The 19,997-nt window shown below is 47.2% G+C and overlaps 2 protein-coding genes across 2 annotated transcripts; one reads left to right on the forward strand and one right to left on the reverse strand.

Moving 5' to 3' along the window:
- Window positions 1-5,112: 5,112 nt before the first annotated feature.
- Window positions 5,113-9,821, reverse strand: Clp1 (cleavage factor polyribonucleotide kinase subunit 1). The gene is made up of 3 exons (XM_005065090.4): window positions 9,639-9,821; window positions 7,157-7,784; window positions 5,113-6,193 (listed from the first exon to the last, which is right to left on the reverse strand). Exons 2-3 carry the CDS (start codon window positions 7,760-7,762, stop codon window positions 5,522-5,524), a joined length of 1,278 nt encoding a protein of 425 aa, XP_005065147.1. The 5' UTR covers window positions 7,763-7,784; window positions 9,639-9,821; the 3' UTR covers window positions 5,113-5,521.
- Window positions 9,822-15,139: 5,318 nt separating this feature from the next.
- Window positions 15,140-19,745, forward strand: Ypel4 (yippee like 4). The gene is made up of 5 exons (XM_005065089.4): window positions 15,140-15,386; window positions 17,696-18,020; window positions 18,166-18,209; window positions 18,524-18,632; window positions 18,807-19,745. Exons 2-5 carry the CDS (start codon window positions 17,880-17,882, stop codon window positions 18,894-18,896), a joined length of 384 nt encoding a protein of 127 aa, XP_005065146.1. The 5' UTR covers window positions 15,140-15,386; window positions 17,696-17,879; the 3' UTR covers window positions 18,897-19,745.
- Window positions 19,746-19,997: the final 252 nt, after the last annotated feature.

Here is a 19,997-nt window from a genome sequence, read left to right on the forward strand (position 1 = left end):
TCAAATATTGTTGGTTTAACTTCGACACTTTAACCTTAGGCAGCAGGTTAATGCAAAAATCTCCCTTGTTCTTTAGAGTCTAGTTTGTTTCCTTCTCTGACATGGCATGTATTATCATTTGTACTCCATTTTTACTACTGGCTTCAATCCAGCATTTATTACAACTGATTCGAGTTTATATAGACTGCTTTTAAAATCTTCAGCTACATGAAAGATAATTTTAAGGTACTAGATGGAGTTTCAATATTTACCCTACCAAGTGTATTCTACTTATAAAACAATGTTTCCTTAAGATGAGCCAAATTTCATTTATTTTTCTTGGATTTTAAAACTTTATTTTCTCTGCTTCACAAGTTAAGCATTTTTAGCTTTCTTACTCTTTAAAGTAGGAAGGTGTGTGTGTGTGTGTGTGTGTGTGTGTGTGTGTGTGTGTGTGTGTGTAAGAAAGAGAGAAAGACGGGTGGAGATTAGACAGCTTTCAAGTGTTGGTTCTATCTTGACTTCCAGATATGAAGTCCAAGTTGTCAGGCTTGCCCAGCAAGCATTTTCACCCACTGACCCATCCTGCCAGCTCAGTTTTTCTACTCAGAACCTGTATGAATAATCGTGTCTCTTGGCCAGACAGCACTAAATGGAAAAAGCATTCCACCATCCAACCAGAGGTACTGAATACCTCAGAGTCACTAGGGACATTAAACTACTGGATTGTCAAACTCATTTTTAGCTGAATGAGCACTAACAAAAGCATAATTACTGTCCCAAGGATTAACAAAGATTCTATTTTCCTAACCTTAGGATCACGAAATGTATACCCCAGAAAGAATGTTTAATAGACTGGAACACAAAAACTGCTGGAAAAGTAGTCTAGAGTAAAACGTAGACTAAAACAGCCAGACAGTGGTGGCACACACCTTTAATCTCAGCCCTCCAGAGTCAGAGGCAGGCTGATCTTTGTGAGTTTGAGGACAGTCTGGTCTACAAGTGAGCTCCAGGACAGTCAAAGTTACACAGAGAAACCCTGTCTCAAAAAAAAAAAAAAAAGACTAAAACAATGTATTATCCAGATCATCACACTTGAAATAAATTTGACAATACCTGGTGCTTTCTCTAGGGCCGCTTATCTATGCTGTGTCAAATCCCCTACACTTGAATTTTCGAAGCCTATATATGGCAAACCAGTTCAACTTAGCAAAAAGAATGCCTTCCTTCAGCAGTGTAACAAGCAGCGCATTTTTTAAACATCTCCATGTTAAAATACTATCTTTACTCCTTATTCTCGTGAAATATCTGTTAGGAGCTGGGGGTGAAGTTCACTGAAGAGTTTGGGCTTAGCATTTGCAAGGTACTGGGTTGGATCCTTAGCATAGCTGCCAAATGTAAGCCCTTGTTAAAAGACACAGTCTCTGTGTTCTCTGGATCCTATGATTTTCACACACATAAGACAGAACATGTATAGAGGTCAGAGCACAATGTATGGGAGTCAGTTTTCTCCAGACTGTCATGCTTGGCAACAAGTGCCTTTACCTGCTAAAAACCATCCTGCCAGCCCTCCACCCTCTTTCTTAACAACGCTTCTTTTTGTTTGTTTGGTTTTGTTTTGTTTTTTCGAGAAAGGGTTTCTCTGTGGCTTTGGAGCCCATCCTGGAACTAGTTCTGTAGACCAGGCTGGCCTGGAACTCACAGACATCCGCCTGCCTCTCTGCCTCCTGAGTGCTGGGATTAAAGACGTGTGTCACCACTGCCCGGCACAAGGCCAGTTTTGAATCACATCAATGCTTCAGAATCCACAGTGAAGTTTCCTTTGTTTTTTTTTTTTTTGTTTTGTTTTTTTCCCCCTAGTGCTGAAAGTGGAATCCAAAGCCTTATGCCTGCTAAGCAGAAGCTGCACCACTAGAACTACATCCTAATCCCATTGGGCCTCTAAATTCCCTCCTTTGTTCCTCATTTCCATTTTCACAGCTCCTAAATCACTAAACTGCACTGATTAAAGTGCTTTCTGTATGTTGGGGGATATTCAATCACACTGTGAACCCCGAGTTGGCATTTGCATTAAATAAATAAAATTAACCTTGGGTCAGGAGGTTGAGTTAGCAACTGGTTGACAGAGAGTTGTCACAGAGCATCAGAGGGCATCTGGAAGAGACAGAGAGATGCACTAGAATAGTAGGGAGGGATTTTGAGTGGTACGGCTTTGTCTTGGTGGAACAGGACAGGCTTTTTGGGAGACATCAGCAAGGAGAGAAGGTTAGCTGGCTGCTACTTAACCTCTCTGAACTAGCAGGTTTTCATTCCAGCCTTTGAATCTCGAGTCCTACTTATAATAGAATAATAGAATTAGTCAGTGCTACCTATAGCAGCTAAGACAGGGCCAGTGCCTCTGGGAGCAAAATTTCTGGCTGCTTCCAGAGAAACAGGTAACTGTGGAGTCACAATTGCTGGCTAAAATAGCAGTAGACTGAGGCACAGCCACTGTGCTGAAGATAAAACATCTGCAAAGTTCAGTGGCTGTTGTGAACTTTCAGCCCTAACCTTTTCTAAGGCTCCAGATGCTGTCTATGCTGTATCTCCAGATAATGAATAATGGCTCAGACTTCAACAATGCCAAAACCCAATTGCTAGTCTCTTACTCCTTCCTTTAGTTTCCCACAACTGCAACCCCAACACTTAGGAGAGCTTAGTAGGAGAATCTCAAGTTGGAGACCAGCTTGGGATACACAGTAAGACCCTGTCCAACAGCTGGCGAGATAGCTCAGTTGGTGGGTAAAAAGGATGCTTGACTCCTCAAATCTGGTGACCTGAATTCCATCCCTCAAACCCACATAAAGGTGGAGAGGACTGACACCACTCCATAGGTTGTCCTCTGACCTCCACACATGTTCTGTGGCAAGTATTCCACAATGCACATAGATACCTACACAAAAAGTTATAATAAAAATTTAAGGGGCTGGAGAGATGGCTCAGTGGTTAAGAGCACTGGCTGCTCTTCCAGAGAATGCAGGTTAAATTCCCAGCACCCACATGACAGGTCACAATTGTCTTAACTCCTGTTCCAGGGGAATCTGTTACCCTCACACAGACATACATTCAGGCAAAACGCCAATGCACATAAAATATGAATAATTTTTGTTTTTTTGAGACAGGGTTTCTCTGTATTGTTTTGGAGCCTGTCCTGGAACTCACTCAGTAGACCAGGATTGGTCTTGAACTCAGAGATCCACCTGCCTCCGCCTCCCGAGTGCTGGGATTAAAGGCGTGTGCCACCACCGCTCGGCGAATAAATAATTTTTAAATGTTTTCTTTGTCTGGTTGGTTTTTTTTGTTTGTTTGTTTTTTGAGACAGGGTTTCTCTGTGTTGTTTTGCAGGCTGTCCTGGAACCCGCTCTGTAGACCAGGCTGGCCTTGAACTCAGCAGCCTGCTTCCCAAGTTCTGAGATTGGATTCCATTTTCTTTTCCTTATCACTTTTATCAGCAATTCCTGTCCATTTTACTTTCAAAATATCCCAAAGCACAGATGGTAGCCCTTCCCATCCCCCTCTGCAGCCCTCACCCAGTCCCCACCATTTCACACCTTGATACTGACCCCAAAACATCCCATTTGTTCCCGGGCTTCTCCAGAGGCTTGCCCTCTGTAATCAACTCCGTACAGCAATTATCTTTTCAAAATGGGTTAGTACAATATATGTGTGTGGGGAGGGGTCCTGGAGGTAGACGGGTACAGAGGAACAGAGGACCCGGAAGCAGGGGAGAGCAGTAGGAAAATCAACCAAAGCTAACTATGAAGAACCAGAAGGAAGTCTGTCACATGTCAAGAGCATTGTGCCATTTCTCTGCTCAATGACCGGAGTCCTATGACCTCTCCCACTGCTGTGGGTAAAACCTGCTTGACTGCGGCTCATGAACACCACACTTTCTCTGATCCCTCCGTCCCTCCAGCCTCCTCACCTTTCCTTTTGTTAGGTTCATAACAAACACCCAATTACAGTGCTTTCTCATCCACCCAACTCAAGGCTTTCTTTTCTAGGGCTTTGTAGTTTCCTATACTGGGAAGCTTTTGCACAAGCACTGTTTAACTTTTTCAGGTCTTACTGGTATGTATTCTCAGAAAGGGCCCTCCTTGACTCTGTTCCATATCCCCAAATTTAAGATTCTGTATACTACTTGCCCGTTTTTACTTTTGCTGCAAGCTCCGTAAAACTGTATTTTGTTCCCCACCTAGAACATTTTCTGATGAGTATGTACTCAATAAAGAATTGGGGGATAGGGCTGGAGAGAGGCTCAGAGGTTAAGAGCACTGGCTGCTCTTCCAGAGATCCTGGGTTCAATTCTCAGAAACCACATGGCTGCTACAACCATCTGTAATGAGATCTGGTGCCCTCTTCTGGCATGCAAGCATACATGCAGGCAGAACACTGTATACATAATAAAATCTTTAAAAAAAATCGAGGAATAAAGGAATGGATAAATTTATTCAATACTAACTAAAGACCAAACCAGAAACACCAAAATGGGCTTTCCCAGCTTAATACCCAAAACTCTAGTACATCTGGACACTGGAACCTGATTCTATACAAAGAGACAACAGGAAGGATAGTTTTAACAAAATGATTGGGGCTTGGAAAGATGGCTCAGCAGTTAAGAGCAGTGGCTGCTCTTCCAGAGGTCCTGAGTTCAATTTCCAGTACCCACATAGTAGCTCACAGCTATATGTCATGGGGTCTGGTACCCCGATGCCCTCTGCTGGCATGTAGGCACGCAAACAGAGAGCACTCATACATACATAAAACTAAAAAAAAAAAAAAAGTAATGGGCTATCTCTAGGAAATAGAGATGAGAAATCATCCCAAGATTATCACTAGTTTCTTATCTTGAGTACACCTAGCACTGAAAACAGGTTTACCATCTAAGTGTGAAGCAAGAGGGGACCATCATAAACATATGCTTGGCAGCCAGGCAGCACAACCCTGTCTTAACAAAAAAACTCAAAAACAAAAAACATACTCAGATCACAAGTAGGTTCTTAGGCTTCTCCTCACAGATTTTTAGCAATAAATTATTCCTATAGTTTCTATAAGGCTATAATGCTTAGGTGGGAAAGTAAAATAAGAATCATACCAACTTAATATTATTTATTAAAATAACTGTTTTCAAGTTTGAATTTTAATCTCACTTTCATCCTGGTTATATAACAAGAACTGTATATGGACTAGAAAGCAGTAACAAAAAACCTCTCATGGTAGCACAGTGAAGACATGGAATTCTCCAGGGTCTTGGAATATTTAAAAGTGGCACCTGGTGCAATCTTAAAAAAATAGTCAAATTTTCCTTTTGTAGTTTCTCCCTTTGGTTCAGAGTTACAGGAGTCCGGCTGGCTACTACCGTTGTCTTAAGAGGTAGAGGTGTACTTTCTTGTTTCAAGTTGTTCCTTGTCAGCTCCTTAATAAGCCTCCCAAATCTCATTCCATCTGCCTTTGGTGATGGCTAGATTTCTATGGCCCAGAAAGGGAGGCTCCTTGCTAATGACTACTTGAGATCCATGAACCGGATATCCATGATGAGAAGAAAGTTCTTAGGCAGTGGGCGGGGGGCTGGAGACAGGACAGTAAACACCTGATGTTCCAGATCCACACTGGTCACGACAATGAATCCAGCTACACTTGTCTCAGAAAGGTTTTCCTCTGTCCCCTCAGCAGTGCTGACACTCAGGAGATGGTGCACCATATCTCTGCCAGGGGTGACAGGTACTAACTTGAGCTGATTGTCTTCCTGAGACATGCCCAGAGGTAGGCAGGAGTCTGGGATGGTGGGTGCCCCAACTTTGTAGATTTTCACATCAGAAAATTTGACATTGAAGGCATGGGGATAGAAACAGCCTCGGAATCCATAGAAATACTCACGGATACGTTCATCCCTACATTCCCGACGGAAGTCCTTGGAGCGTTCTACCACGCCCCCTGATTTTGGAAGCAACACAGTTCGAACAAAATGAGGCAGGTCCCTTTTCAATTCGTTGTACAGTCGTTCTTGATCCAGAACCACAACCACGTCTACTTCAAAGGCGGAAGCAGCATGCACCAGGGCCTGGTAACCAGAGCTCTTGACCCAGCCACAGGTGTTAATGACACAGCCACTCACAGAAGCTCTTCTGTTCACTTCACACCTTTGGTTGAACACATCGGCTAAGCGTGATGTGATCTGGAAAAGAATCAAAATGAGAACAAAAACCAGACAAACCTGCCTATATTATTTACTTGTTTTTATTTTATGTGCACTGATTTAGTGTTTAGCCTGCATGGATGTCCATGAAGGTGTCAGATTCCCTGGAACTGGAGTTACAGACAGTTCTAAACTGTCACGTAAGTGCGGACCCTGGGAATTGAACCCAGGTCCTCTGGAGGGGCAGCCAATGCTCTTAATCACTGAGCCATGTCTCCAGTTCCTAAATCCATCTATTTAAGTTCCCCTTTAGAGAAATAGGTACAATCCTGTGTAGAGGGCTGGGAATCCAACCACAAGCCTTGAAATGTGTTTGGCAAGTGAACTACATCCCAAGCCCACCACCGCCCACAGTACAAAACAAAACTCTAGTCTAAAACCAGAAAAATAAAATAAAGGTGGGCAGTGGTGGCAAACACCTTTAATCCCAGCACTCCAGAGGCAGAGGCAGCCCAATCTCCCGAGTTCAAGGCCAGACTGGTCTAGAGAGCAAGTTCCAAAACAGACAGGACTAGAGAAACCCTGTCTTGAAAAACCTAAATAAATAAATAAATAATAAAAATTCTTGGTTTCCTAGGGGAAAAAAAGAATAGGGCCACAAAATGTGTAGCAATCTGAAGCTGGCTTAAGTTTAAAATGGATTCTTCTAAATTCAAAGCAATTAAGTCAGAGGCAAAAAATTCTTCAGTTTTAGGCCAGGCGTTGGTGGTGCACACTTTTAATCCCAGCACTTGGGAGGCAGAGGCAGGTGGATCTCTGTGAGTTCCTGGCCAGCCTAGTCTACAGAGTGAGTTCCAGGACAGTCTCCAAAACAATACAGAGAAACCCTGTCTCGAAAAACAAAAAACAAAACAAAAAAATTCTCGTTTTAAGTAACAAAATTCCCTACTTCCTACCCTGATTTCATTTTTCCCTCCACCCCATCTTAGCTCCAGCTCTGACCTTATTATAAAGCTTGATGTTGGTGCCAGGAGTGGTGGAGCCAAAATGATACACAAGAGGGGCCTGGATGGAGAAACCTTCTTCCACATCTGCCGGCCGTTCAATATAGAGGGCCCCCATGGTACCAGGGATGGATACAGAGCCCTGCCCCACATCCAGCTCCACATAGGTAGGGCGGCGGCCCAGACGCACTGCATAGTTGAGCAGCAGTCGACACACTGTGGACTTGCCCACATCAGTAGGGCCCACTACCATCACTCGGGGGCCTCTCTCTTCTTCCTTTTCTGCCTGCCTCCGCATCTGCTCCAAAGCCGTATGAGTGTTGAGGTAAAGCAACATAGGGGTGTCCTTAGAGACATAAGCCACTTCAGTCCGGCCACTCAGTTGCAGAGAACAGCCATGCCAAGTGAAAACAGCCACCTTGGCACCAGCATCGAAGGTGAATTTCTTGTTTCTGGTAAGCTCTGTGCCAAAGATCTCTGCCATGCCAGCCAACAATTCCAGCTGAACTGACTGAGACGCCTCCACCTCAAACCGAAGCTCTGTTTCTCGCTCGAGCTCATATTTAGCTGTTTGCTTCTTGTCGTCATTGGACTCCTCGCTCATCTTTTCTGTATAGCTGATGTGTCTAGAACCCAAATTAAACATTAGATCAAATCATTACATAAGGCCATTGCTTTGGGACAATCTCTGAACACTGTAAATGTGTACTATTCACGTTGTTACTGATAATTTTAAAACAACGCTGACTGGCTGATAGCTGGGCAAGAAGAGATTAGGTGAGACAGCCACACACAGGGAGAATGCTGGGAATAGAAAGGGCGGAGTCAGAGCAGTCACAAGGAGCCAGACATATAAAACGGGGTAGGGGTAAAAGCCATGAGCCTCGGGACAGCACACAGATTAACAGAAATGAGTTAAGTTGTAAGAGCTAGTTAGTAACAAGCCTGAGCTATCCGGTCAAGCATTTATAATTAATATTAAGCTTCTTTTTGTTTATTTGGAAGCTGCTGGTGGGACAAAAACTTCCGCCAACAAACATCCAGGGTCACTTACATTCACATAAAGCCTGAAAAAGCTTCTTTTCAAAGGTTCTAAACACATATAAACAGAGCCAGACGCAACTTCCTAGTCTTGTGTCTCTCGTGCCTGCTGTGGTACAGAGATGCATCTCCTGGCAGCTGCCAGCATGGCAGGAGCTAAGCCACATGGTGGGTTCGGGCCATCTCTCATATGAGCCTTGGTACAGAGGTATCCCCCAGTCTGAATGGGCTACAGTGTTTAAAAATTTACATAGGTTGGGAGAGAAAAGAAAAAGGGTACAGAAAGGCCTTTAAAAAGGAATAGAGTAATAAAAAAAAATACAATAAGCCACATACAGATAGGAAACACAGCCAGGCAGTGATGGCACACACCTTTAATCCCAGCGCTGGGAAGGCAGAGGGGGATCTCTGTGAGTTCAAGGCCAGCTTGGTCTACAGAGAGAGTTCTAGGACAGACTCCAAAGTTACACAGAGAAACCCTATCTCAAAAAAACAAAAAGAAAGCCCGGCGGTGGTGGTGCACACCTTTAATCCCAGCACTCGGGAGGCAGAGGCAGGTGGATCTCTGTGAGTTCGAGACCAGCCTGGTCTACAAGAGCTAGTTCCAGGACAGCCTCCAAAGCCAGAGAAACCCTGCCTCGAAAAACCAAAAAAAAAAAAACAAAACAAAAACAAAAAACAAAAAACAAAAAGAAAGTAATGTGTAATTAAAAAATAAAGATTAATAGTCATCTATAATAGTCAGGCCATCGTTCAAAATCTTCCAATGATTTCATCCCTTTATCTTTTTCTGCAGAGTTCTTATTGCCTTCCGACTCACTGGGTATTGGTTTGCAGGTCTCCCCACAATTAGGAGAGAGACATTTTTGTTTGCTACTCTATCTCTAGTAGGTAGAACAGCAGTGCACCTCAACAGAAAACAGTGAATGAATGGCAGGTTATAAAGAAAAAAACTCACCGGGCGTTGGTGGCGCACGCCTTTAATCCCAACAATATAGAGAAACCCTGTCTCGAAACCAATAATAATAATAATAATGAAGAAAAACTCCCTACAGATGAAACTAACAGAAAACTTGATTGCGTGGTCTTCCTTCCATCATCCTATCGGAAAAGAAATAACTCCAACTCTCTTAGCCAACAAGAAACTAGAATAGTGGGTTCGGACTAAGGAAACAGTTGTATGTCAGGATGTGGGACTCCTACACCGAACCAACTCCTCGGCTGTCATATGGTGGGAATTTACACTGTCCTCACCTAACAGTGTGTTAAGAGCTACCACACTAGGAAAAACAAAACGAAACACCGTAAATTAGAATCTTGCAAAGAAACGCAAGTTACTATCTCTGATTCTGAACCCCACTTCTAGTCCAGTATTTGTCGCAGTTAGCTCCAACACAAAACTCTGCCCAGGCCTCGCAGAAGTGAATTGGGATCCTTACCTGCACAACCGCAGATCCTAAATCAGAGCAGCAGAGTTCTTTGGACAGGACTGCAGCACAAACACAGACAACGCTCTCTTAAAGAGAGCAGCCGGAAGGCAAGTGCGGTTCCGCTCTTGCGCGATGGGAGGAGGCGCGGTCGCGTAATGCCTCTTGGGACCAGCAGTTAGGGTGAGTGAGCGCGCGCTGACGCTAAGCCCTCTGGGAGTTGTAGTTCCAGGATTGTGCCGTGACGCGCGAGGTGGGCGGGGCAGCGCCGTCGTCACTTTGTGCGGGAAGACCGCAGGAGGCGGAGAGGAGGCGTTGCCGGTGTGCCCACGCGCGGAAAACGATTACATGGTCTCTCCCCATCTGCTGTCCAGGAAAGCTAAAGGCGACCAGAAAGGGAGAGGCCTCGCTGTCTGGATCCTCTGGTCGTCTAGATCACAAGCCAGAAACTGGCGAAGTTAGCAAAGCCTAGCTTAAGCAGACCGAGGCAGAGGGAAATTGACAGAAACAGTCCCCTTTGAGGCTACACAGAGCTGACAACCTCTGCCTGATGGTGCCGGACGTAGAAGGAACCAAGTATAAATTTTTGTTTATTTTTTCTTTTCTTTTCTTTTCTTTTTTTTTTTTTTTGGTGCCACTGTAGCCCACCCCCACCTCCCCAGGCTATGCCTCAGCTCCTAAATGTCGGAATTTACACGTTTGAGTTACCAAGCCAGGATGGCTGTTGGGTTTTCAGGGTGTTTTTTTTCCCCCTTTAGTAAACGTAGAATAAAAGCCTAGTGATTTTCTTCCATTAAACTTATAAACCAATCATTATTCATCAAACTCTTCCAGAGTCTGGACTGCTTCTCTTTGTAAATCAGACAGTTATACAAGGTCAATCATTTACACCCTGCTAACCGGTTTCCACCATGTCTATAATCCACTTTTCATGAGCATGGCCTTTGGAATCTTGTATGGTTGGCTCATTGCTTGACTGAATAAATCACAGGCTTCCTTTCCCTGAGACGTCTCTTGTCTGTAAAATGGGAATAATAACAGTATTCAACCTCTTAAAGTTGTTTTGAAGATCGGATGAGATATATGTAAAGCACTAAGCACATTGCCTATAATTTAGCAAGTGTCTGATGTTAGCCTTTAAGTTTGTATTATAAGCTGGAGAGACTGTAGTCATATCATCTGTTCATATACCATGCTTTACATTTTTCCAGTTCCTCCAGGTGTCTTATGTCACAACACCCTCAAAACCAGGTGGGTATATTATCTCCAGTTTCATTTTGGGAGGAAACTAAGATAAGAGGCATTTGCTGAAACATTCAGTTTTAGAAGAGGTAGGCTTTTTTTGTTTTGTTTTTCTGTTTTTCGAGACAGGGTTTCTCTGTATTGTTTTGGAGACTGTACTGGAACTCGCTCGGTAGACCAGGCTTGGTCTCAAACTCACAGAGATCCGCCTGCCTCTGCCTCCTGAGTGCTGGGATTAAAGGCGTGCGCCACCACCACCTGGTGGCTTTTTTTTTAAGGTTTATTATTTGTTATGTATAAAGTATTCTGTCTGCATGTATCCCTGCAGGCCTGAAGGGGGCACCATAGCTCATTATGTATGGTTGTGAACCAACATGAGGTTGCTGGGAATTGAACTCAGGACCTCTGGAAAAGTAGTCAGTGCTCTTAACCTCCGAGCCATCTCTCCAGCCCGAGGTAGGCTTTTTGTTTTGTTGTTTTTGTTTTTCAGAGACTGTCCTCACTGTTCTGGAACTCACTACATAGACCAGGCTGGCCTTAAACAGAGATCTACCTGCCTCCACCTCGAGAGTGCTGGGTTTAAAGCTTGTGCCACTATGAGGCTTAGAGGTCGGCTTTTTGATGGTTAATTTCATTTGTCAACTTGATTGGATTAGTAAACACTGTGGACACCAATGGGGCACATTTGGAGATGTGTCTGTGAAAGGGTTCCAGAAAAAGGTAACGGAAGAGGAAAGATTCACCCTGAATGTGGGCAGCCCCGTTCCAGGGACTGGGGTGCTGGACTGAGTCAGAAGAGGAAGAGGAAAAAGCCACCTAAGCACCAGCATGGCACTCTGTCTGCTTGCTGATGTGCCCAGATGTGAGCAAGTGGTTTCCACTGCCGCTCTGTCCCTGTGCCGACGCACTCCGTCTCCTGAACCACGTGTCAAAACGAAAACCCCTTCCAGTTGCTTTTTGTCAAGTATTTGATTGTAGCCATTTGAAAGCCAAAACATATCCAAAACAAGAACTTAGGGAGCTGGATCAATTTATACTAACGGGGAAACAATTACATAGTATGAACCTGTTAGGTCTTGTTCCATGGCTGCACAGGCACAGAGGGCACGCATTCATCGAACTCCAGCTAGAACCCTGTGCCGTAGTTACAACCGATACTCCCAGTTTGCTTTTTTTGTTTGTTTGTTTTTTGTTTTTCGAGACAGGGTTTCTCTGTATTGTTTTGGAGGCTGTCCTGGAACTTGCTCTGTAGACCAGTCTGGCCTGGAACTCACAGAGATCCTCCTGCCTCTGCTTCCCAAGTGCTGGGATTAAAGGCGTGCGCCACCAACGACCTGCGCCACCAAAGCCCAGCGCAGCTACTGCTTTTCTTCCTTTCTTTTTTCTTTTTCTTTTTTGTTGCTGCCTGTTTTGATTTTCAAGTTCCAGGTGTAGCCTTGGCTGTCCTGGAACTCTCTCTGTAGACCAACCTGGCCTTGAACTTACAGAGTTCCATCTTTCTCAGCTGGGACTAAAGACGTGTGCCTCCACTGGCTTTTTTTTTTTTTTTTTTTTGGTTTTTCAAGACAGGGTTTCTCTGTAACTTTGGAGGCTGTCCTGGAACTCGGTAGTCCAGGCTGGTCTCGAACTCACAGAGATCCGCCTGCCTCTGCCTCCTGAGTGCTGGGATTAAAGGCGTGTGCCACCAACGCCCAGCTTTTTGAGACTTATGAATGTGGGTTTTGTGCCTGTGTGTATATATGTGCTTCGTGCCAGTAGAGGTCAGAAGACATGTCGTATCCCTTAGAAATGGAGTCAAGGGCCTGGCGTCAGTGGCGCACTCGGGAGGCAGAGACAAGCAGATCTCTGTGAGTTCGAGACCAGCCTGGTCTATAAGAGCTAGTTCCAGGACACCCTCCAAAGCCACAGAGAAACCCTGTCTCGAAAAACAAAAAACAAAAAACAACAACAACAACAAAAAAGAAATGGAGTCAAGGGTGGCTGTGAGTAGCCCTGTGGGTGCTGGGAATCGGGGGACCTCTGCAAGTGCAACAACTGCCTGTCACCCATCCCATGAGCCATCTCTCCAACCAGCCCCCCATATGGTTTGTTTTTTCTCCCCCCAGGGGGCTTTTCTGTGTAGCAGCTCTGGCTGTCCTGGAACTCACTCCATAGACCAGGCTGTCCTCGAACTCACAGAGATCCACTTGCCTCTGCCTCCTGGGATTAAAGGTGTGTGCCACCACCACCCGGCATATTTTGTGTATACGATCGTTTTGCCTGCATGGCATGTACATGCATCACATGCATGCCTAATCCCCTCCTAGGTCAGTTATAGCCACATTGTTCTCGACAATGTTTTGGGGGTTTTTTGTTTGTTTGTTTGTTTTTGTTTTTTCGAGACAGGGTTTCCCTGTATTGTTTTGGAGCCTGTCCTGGAACTCGCTCGGTAGACCAGGCTTGGTCTTGAACTCACAGAGATCCACCTGCCTCTGACTCCTGAGTGCTGGGATTAAAGGCGTGCGCCACCAACGCCCGGCACTTCTTTTTTTTTTTTTAAGATTTATTTATTATGAATACAACATCCAGCCTCCATGTATGTCTGCACATACCAGAAGAGGACACCAGATCTCATTACAGATGGTTGTGAGCCACCATGTGGTTGCTGGGAATTGAACTCAGGACCTCTGAAAGAGCAGTCAGTGCTCTTAACCTCTGAGCCACCTCTCCAGCCCTCCACTTTGCTTCTCACACACAGAAAAAGGACAGAGCATTGAAAGCACCTGTGCTTGCCCACTCTCTTCATTCCTGTCTCCCTAGGCTCTTGCCTTCTCCAACCCACCCCCAAATCATTCTGCCATGTGTCCTGTTCCTTCTCACCAGCTAAAGCTTTGATCATTTTGTTCCTTTGTTGATTGAAATTTATGAATATCCTTTTTGCTTCCAGCTTTAAATCCATACCCTAAAGACCTTTCCTTTGTTTCCCTCAAGGCTGGATCTTCAAATTCATCCTCCTTTGTTTGTTGTTTTTAGAGACAGAGTTTCTCAATAGCTTTAGAGCCTGTCCTGGAACTAGCTCTGTAGACCAGGTTGGTCTTGAACTCACATAGATCCGCCTGCTCTGCCTTCTGCTACCACCGCCCAGCATGAGGTTTCTCTTTATTTATTCCCGATCTTACCACGAAGCACAGGCTGGCCTGGAATTTGCAGTCCTTCTGCTTGCCTCATTGCTCCATGTAGAGAATGCTGTTCTGAAACAACACTAACTCTAACAAAACTCCTCAATTTAAATGCTAACTTAAAAAGTTAACAACAAAAAAGAGGGAACTAAAGAAAATTACATTGCTCTTTACTCAGGACCTATTGTGTGATAGGCACTCCTTTGGAAATTTACATGCTATCTCACACAGTCACTTCTCCATGAGGTAAATATTATTAGCTTCACTGAGCAGAAGAGAATCTGTATGGCGCAGGAGGATTAGTCACTTGCCCGTGGTTCCTGGTGAATAATTGGCAGAGCTAAGATTTCAACTCAGATCAAAGCCAGACACTTGGCCAGTGTCTGAAGATGCAAGCAAACTCCTGTTTTGTAAGTCTCTTCTACATGCAGGGCTTTCCACTAGATGATGTGGTCTTGGGGCACAGTGAGGTTTGCCTGAGGATCTGCCTCGGAAAGTCTACAGCACAGTCAAGAACCTCATGTCATATAAGTGTCTCATTCACAGCACAAATATTTTGGAGGCAGTAGTTGATAAGAGGTTCCCCGTACAAGATATCATATTTGACCTATGGCTTCTTTGGGAGGCATTAAACCGAGTTGCTAAAGCTTCCAAGTGCTCAGTACTGTACACATTCGAGAGCCCAGTTTGTCATCCGCGACAATTAGTATATCCTCCTTTACCCTTTATGAGAGCTGACGTCGAGTTGAAGTGGAAAGATGTATGCTGTTGAGTGTGTGTGTGCTTCTTGGCTCTCTCCCTATCCATCTCTCACTTCCCCAGCCTCCCTCCCTCTTTTCCCCAGTCCTGCCACCCTAACTCCATCGCTGTCCTTCCCTCAGGTTCTGTTTCCGTGGTCACATAGCCTTGCTCCGTAGCAACCTGTCTTTTGCCTACCACCAGTATCGACACCCCAAAGCCAGCCATCCCTCTGCCTCCACTCCCTAACATCACTCCTCTAGCCCGGTCCCTTGATGCCTGCCCCCTCCCTCCCTCCCTCCCTCCCTCCCTCCCAACCCGCCTCCTGTGTCTCCCAGCCCTGCTCTGACGTGGGAGGTGAGGGGGGTGGGGGGTTGGATGACTCACAGTGTTATGATGCAGTTCCACAACACACAGCCACATTTACCCACAGACCGAGGTACAGAGCAAGAGGCAACCTCTGGCCCCAGCCGCTGTCCACCCTGCAGCCCCAGTCCTCAAACCCCCAGCTACCCACCCCCAATACCATCCCCTTCCCAGTTGAAGGAGCGGAAAGAGAAGAGAGAAGAGTGAGCAGAGAGATTGAGAGAGATAGACGGAGATCTCTGGAGCAGACCTCAAGGTGAGGGGGGGGCAGCCCTTCTCCAAATCAATTTTTCCCCTTTGCAAATTTCCTCTTCCTGCTGCGTGTCGCTTTCTCCTCTTTGCAGAAGCATTATTCATCCACCCTTTGTTCTCCCTTCCCCCTCCCTGGTGCCTCCGCTCCTCTCTCTCGGCTCCTCCATCCTTCCCCCAAGCCCTGACGATTCTCTCGCACTTATTTCCTGGCAACTTTGGCTCCAGCATCAGACATCACTGTTTGTTGTTTTTGCTGCTGGTGCAGACCCCCGAAGCCCGCCTTGGGAGCTGGCTGCTCCGCTAATTATTCGGACCATACCATACTGAAAATGCTGGCCCAGGGGGAGGTAAAACCTCAAAGCGACTGAATGTATCTTTTGTGAGCACAAGTCCCTCTCCCCTTTTCAATTCCCCGAGAGGCACCGGATTCGCACCTGGTTCCACGGGCGTCTGCCTCATCACCACTGCTGTCAGTTGCCAGTCTTCCCAGCTGCAAGCCCTTCAGCTCCCCCATTTCTACAGTCCAGCCCCGGCTCAGCATCAGGGAATGTCCTCTTCTCAGCACTCACCTTTGCTCTCGTTTGTTTGGTGTTTTTGTTTTTGTTTTTTCTGCCCTCAGTCATTTGCCTGATTTGCTTCATTCACCCCATGACAAGAGATGGGAGAAGAAATGACCCCAACTCTCCTGTTTTTATGATTTTTTTTTTTTTTTGGCCTTCTTTGCAGCTTCTCTTCTGCTGGACAGAGAAGCAGGGGGCAGAGAGGGAGGCGTGACAATGACAGAAGGACGGGGCTGGGGAAGCAACGGAAGACAGAGGGAGGGGATGAACCTGGCATCTCCTAGTCTCTTGAAGTAGGTGTCTCAAGGTGGAACCTTGAGAGGAACTCAAAAGCAAAGTTGAAGGCAGATCAAGGAAGTGATGCTGAAGTGTAGCAAGGAGGGCCAGAACACAATGTCACCCTGAATTTAGCCCAAGGTGTCTTCCGGGGACTCAGCAGAAACTGAAGATGGTCTCACTCAGGGGCATTTGTGGAAAGACTGCTCGGCAGCCCTTGGAGAGAACAGAACAGTTGGGGTGCTCATGGCCACCACGGAGGACAGGAGGATAGCCTGTCTGTCCTGGCAACTGGAGCCATACTGCCTCCTCTGCGGGGTGGTCTAGCATCTCTAGAGCAGTTAGCGGGCATTGCTGAAGGAGACACAGGCTACCCCACCCAAGGCTGCAGGGTAGGGCACCTCATCTGCTTATCAGAGTTAACAAATGACTCCCTGCTCCTTATCCTCTGCCTGCAGTACCCTCAGCCACGCTGGGGCTGGAGTGTGAGCCGATACCAGCGTCTTAAGATTCTTAATCAGAACCCTGCAATTATTTCATTTGCTGCTGCCCTGTCACTGGTGTTCATTCGCCCTAGCTCCTGGGAGAGGAAGCATTTTTCCCAAAGCCCAGCTCTTAAAAATAAGGAGTCCCCTTAGCCTGACGTTTCCTGTTAATGCTGCTCTCACATTATATCACACAGCCCGGGAGTCTGGCTTTCTGATGTGCTGCTTATTTTCCAGCGGCCCAGCTGTCAGACTTGCTGGAGGGAGGAAGGACAATTTTTCTCCCAGGGCTAGGTGCCTGTGTTTAACTCAGAGCTAAGGTAACAGTAAGTAAAATAAAGATGGGACCTGAGGACCAGAGGCTAGGAAGACAGCAGCAAGTGCTGCCTCAAGCCTGAGAGCTGTAGCAGCCACGCGTAAGGGTTGAGATAACTGAAGGAGCTACCAAGTTTTATGGAGTTCCAGGGCTCAGAACTCAGTTCCAGAAGGCTGAAACGGATGTATGCACCCATCTGCCTGTTCCTTCCTTCCCAAAGTGCGGGCCAGTTGTATTGCAAACAGAGACCCTGAGACAGAGAAAACCACAGGAAACACAAACAAACAAAGCAACAGCTCGGGAAGACTTCACTGTTAAAAGGTTCTGAGCATGTTAGGGGGCAGTTTCTCACAGAACTGGACACAAGGGGTCTCTGCAGGTGATGCTGATCCTAAGGCAGTGTATGTGCCAGCAGGCTGCTCAGTGGAAAATGCTGGAGGTTGCTACTGCCTCTGGAGAGAAAGAGGCACCAACTCCCTGGCCATGGCACAAGACGCCTGGAACCGCTGCCAGAACAGAATGGGACTCTAGGGGACAGAAAGTGCAATGGGAAGCCGAGGGCTGGCTGTGCTGAGGTGGGAGGGTACAGGTGAGCCGAGCCCCATCGTCCTTAGCCACGCAGGAGCGGCTCCTCATGAGGTCACATCTCCCCTGATGCACCTTCGCTTCTTACCAGGTGACTTCCATTTCTATCTGGTTCTCGTCTGGGGGGGCCCTGGCCGGGCAGCCCCCCCACCCTTCCACTGTCCTGAAACACGGCTCTAGCCAACCTACTCCGCTGCTTTACCTGCGACCGTCTCTGTGGGGGCTGCACGGCACCAGCCCCTCCAGCCCGCCAGGGCATCGTCCTCCAGCCCGTCATGCCCAGCTGTGACCCCGGCCCGGCCCCTGCCTGTCTACCCACCAAGACTTTCCGCAGCTACCTGCCCCGCTGCCACCGCACTTACAGTTGTGTCCACTGTCGAGCACACTTGGCCAAACACGATGAGCTTATTTCCAAGGTAACGCTGAAGCGTGGGCCTGCCACTCCCCCAGGCTTTCCCTCCTAGGCAATGGGAGCGCCTGAGGTCTCCCGCCACTCCAGCGGGGATTTACGCAGTGGGGCTGAGGCATACCCAACAGTTACTGTCTGTCCTGTTTCCACAGTCCTTCCAAGGGAGCCATGGCCGGGCCTACCTGTTTAACTCCGTGTGAGTCTACCGCTTTCTTTGTGTGTGTATGTATATGTGCTTGTGCGCCAACAGCTTTTCTCTTTGCAAAATGGGGGGTAAGACTTCAAAATGATTGGGTACCTCTACTTTTACCTTCCCCTTCGCAGAGGGGTTCAGAAAAACAGTCTAAGTTGGGGGGGGGTGAAAGACGACCCAAGCACTGATCCTGAAGGGGTGGACTTCGGAAGGCTGTTGCTTCTAGTTCTCCCCGGGTAGAAATCCTTTTGTGTAGGTTGGGGGATGGACTGACAGAGCAACCCTACTGTGTGCTGGCTCCTTGTTTCCTGAGACAGGGTCAACGTGGGTTGTGGGCCAGCTGAGCAACGCCTCCTGCTCACAGGACTCCACTCGGTAGCTGACATTTTCTGTGAAAGCTGCAAGACCACACTGGGCTGGAAATATGTAAGTATTTGAAGAGGGCCACTTCCCAGGCAGTCCCCGCGGCTCCAGTGTCCACACGCCAGGCCTTTGCACGGTCCACAGAGGAAGCTTAGAACTGGGTCTGCCTAGGTGTGGGCAGAGGAGCCTGGAGAGGAGACATTTTTCCCCCATGGTCGCCACTTTACTCCCCACCAGGAACAGGCTTTTGAGACCAGCCAGAAATACAAGGAAGGGAAGTACATCATTGAGATGTCACACATGGTGAAAGACAACGGCTGGGACTGAGGGGCTCAGCAGGCTGCGACCCTCCTCCGCATGCCCCACCTTCCTCTCACCAGTCCCCTGGCCCTGTGAGCAGTCCACACCAGCATGAGCACTGCCCACCCCTGGGGAAACCTGGCTCCAAATGACCACGGCCTTCCCCCATCCCCCCACAGCAGTACCAGGTCCCTTTGGAGCAGGAGCCTGCGATACCCCAGGGGTGGTTAAGGCTCAGGTAAAGGCTGTGGGTAGCAGTCAGGGAAATACAAGACCGAGGAGAGGAGATCATTATGGCAGGGCGTGAACTCAGGCAGACAGAACTGTGAGTTACCAAACTGTGAATGGCCTTTTCTGAATGAACAGGACAAACGCTGGTGGGGGGGGGGGGGACGACGACCACAGAATAGCAAAGACTTAGGTTGGAGTGAAATTTTGGTCTCAGATATCAGGGGCCCAGAGTCTGAGGGTAGTTTACCCAACCCCATTCTTGGTAAAAGGACTAGGGATGGGGCCAATATTAGAAAAAAACACAAGCCCTAGACCCTGGGAAATCAGCGGCAGGGGCTTCCATTTCACTCCACCGTTTACCTTGGCACTAAAGAGGCACTTTTAAGTATCTAATCTTTGCCATTGGGTGGGGTGGGGAAAGCTGCTCCAAGAACAGCCCCCACCCCCAGCTGGCTGTTGCCAGAGAGAGCAGTCTTTATGGGCATTCCCCGAGGCTCAGCCACTGCTCCCTGGGACCCAGTCCCTTGGAGGCGGTGGCTCATCGGCGCTGCGGGACCAGTCTTTCCAGTGACTGCCACCAGCGAATGAAACTTTTGTATGATACAAAGTGTTTGGGTCTATTTTTAATAAAAAGGGGAAAAGCGAGCGTGAGGTGCTGTCCTGGCTTTCCTTCCGGTATGGACCTTGTACCGTCCCCAGCATGCACACCAGCAAGGCCCCCCTTTTTAACCGGTAGGAGGCAGCAGTTGTTTCGTCTATGGCAAGATTTTTCCATCTGTTACATGAGCGGTATGCATCCAGGTGAATCATGAGGCATGGGCTCTGATGTCCACAGGGACCATCTAATGTTTTCAGTCCCCTGGACTTTTCCCCAGCAAGGCTACTTTTTAATCTGTA

Source organism: Mesocricetus auratus, unplaced genomic scaffold, assembly GCF_017639785.1.
Source record: "Mesocricetus auratus isolate SY011 unplaced genomic scaffold, BCM_Maur_2.0 Super-Scaffold_100004, whole genome shotgun sequence".
Lineage (NCBI taxonomy): Eukaryota > Metazoa > Chordata > Mammalia > Rodentia > Cricetidae > Mesocricetus > Mesocricetus auratus.

Excerpts from the sequence above, each read along its gene's own strand:
- Clp1 (XM_005065090.4), bottom strand. The coding sequence starts at position 7,762 with ATGAGCGAGGAGTCCAATGACGACAAGAAGCAAACAGCTAAATATGAG. Across the intron at positions 6,194-7,156 it reads ACATCAAGCTTTATAATAAG|ATCACATCACGCTTAGCCGA; the intron begins GTCAGAGCTGGA and ends ATTCTTTTCCAG.
- Ypel4 (XM_005065089.4), top strand. The coding sequence starts at position 17,880 with ATGCCCAGCTGTGACCCCGGCCCGGCCCCTGCCTGTCTACCCACCAAG. Across the intron at positions 18,021-18,165 it reads ACGATGAGCTTATTTCCAAG|TCCTTCCAAGGGAGCCATGG; the intron begins GTAACGCTGAAG and ends CTGTTTCCACAG. Across the intron at positions 18,633-18,806 it reads CCACACTGGGCTGGAAATAT|GAACAGGCTTTTGAGACCAG; the intron begins GTAAGTATTTGA and ends ACTCCCCACCAG.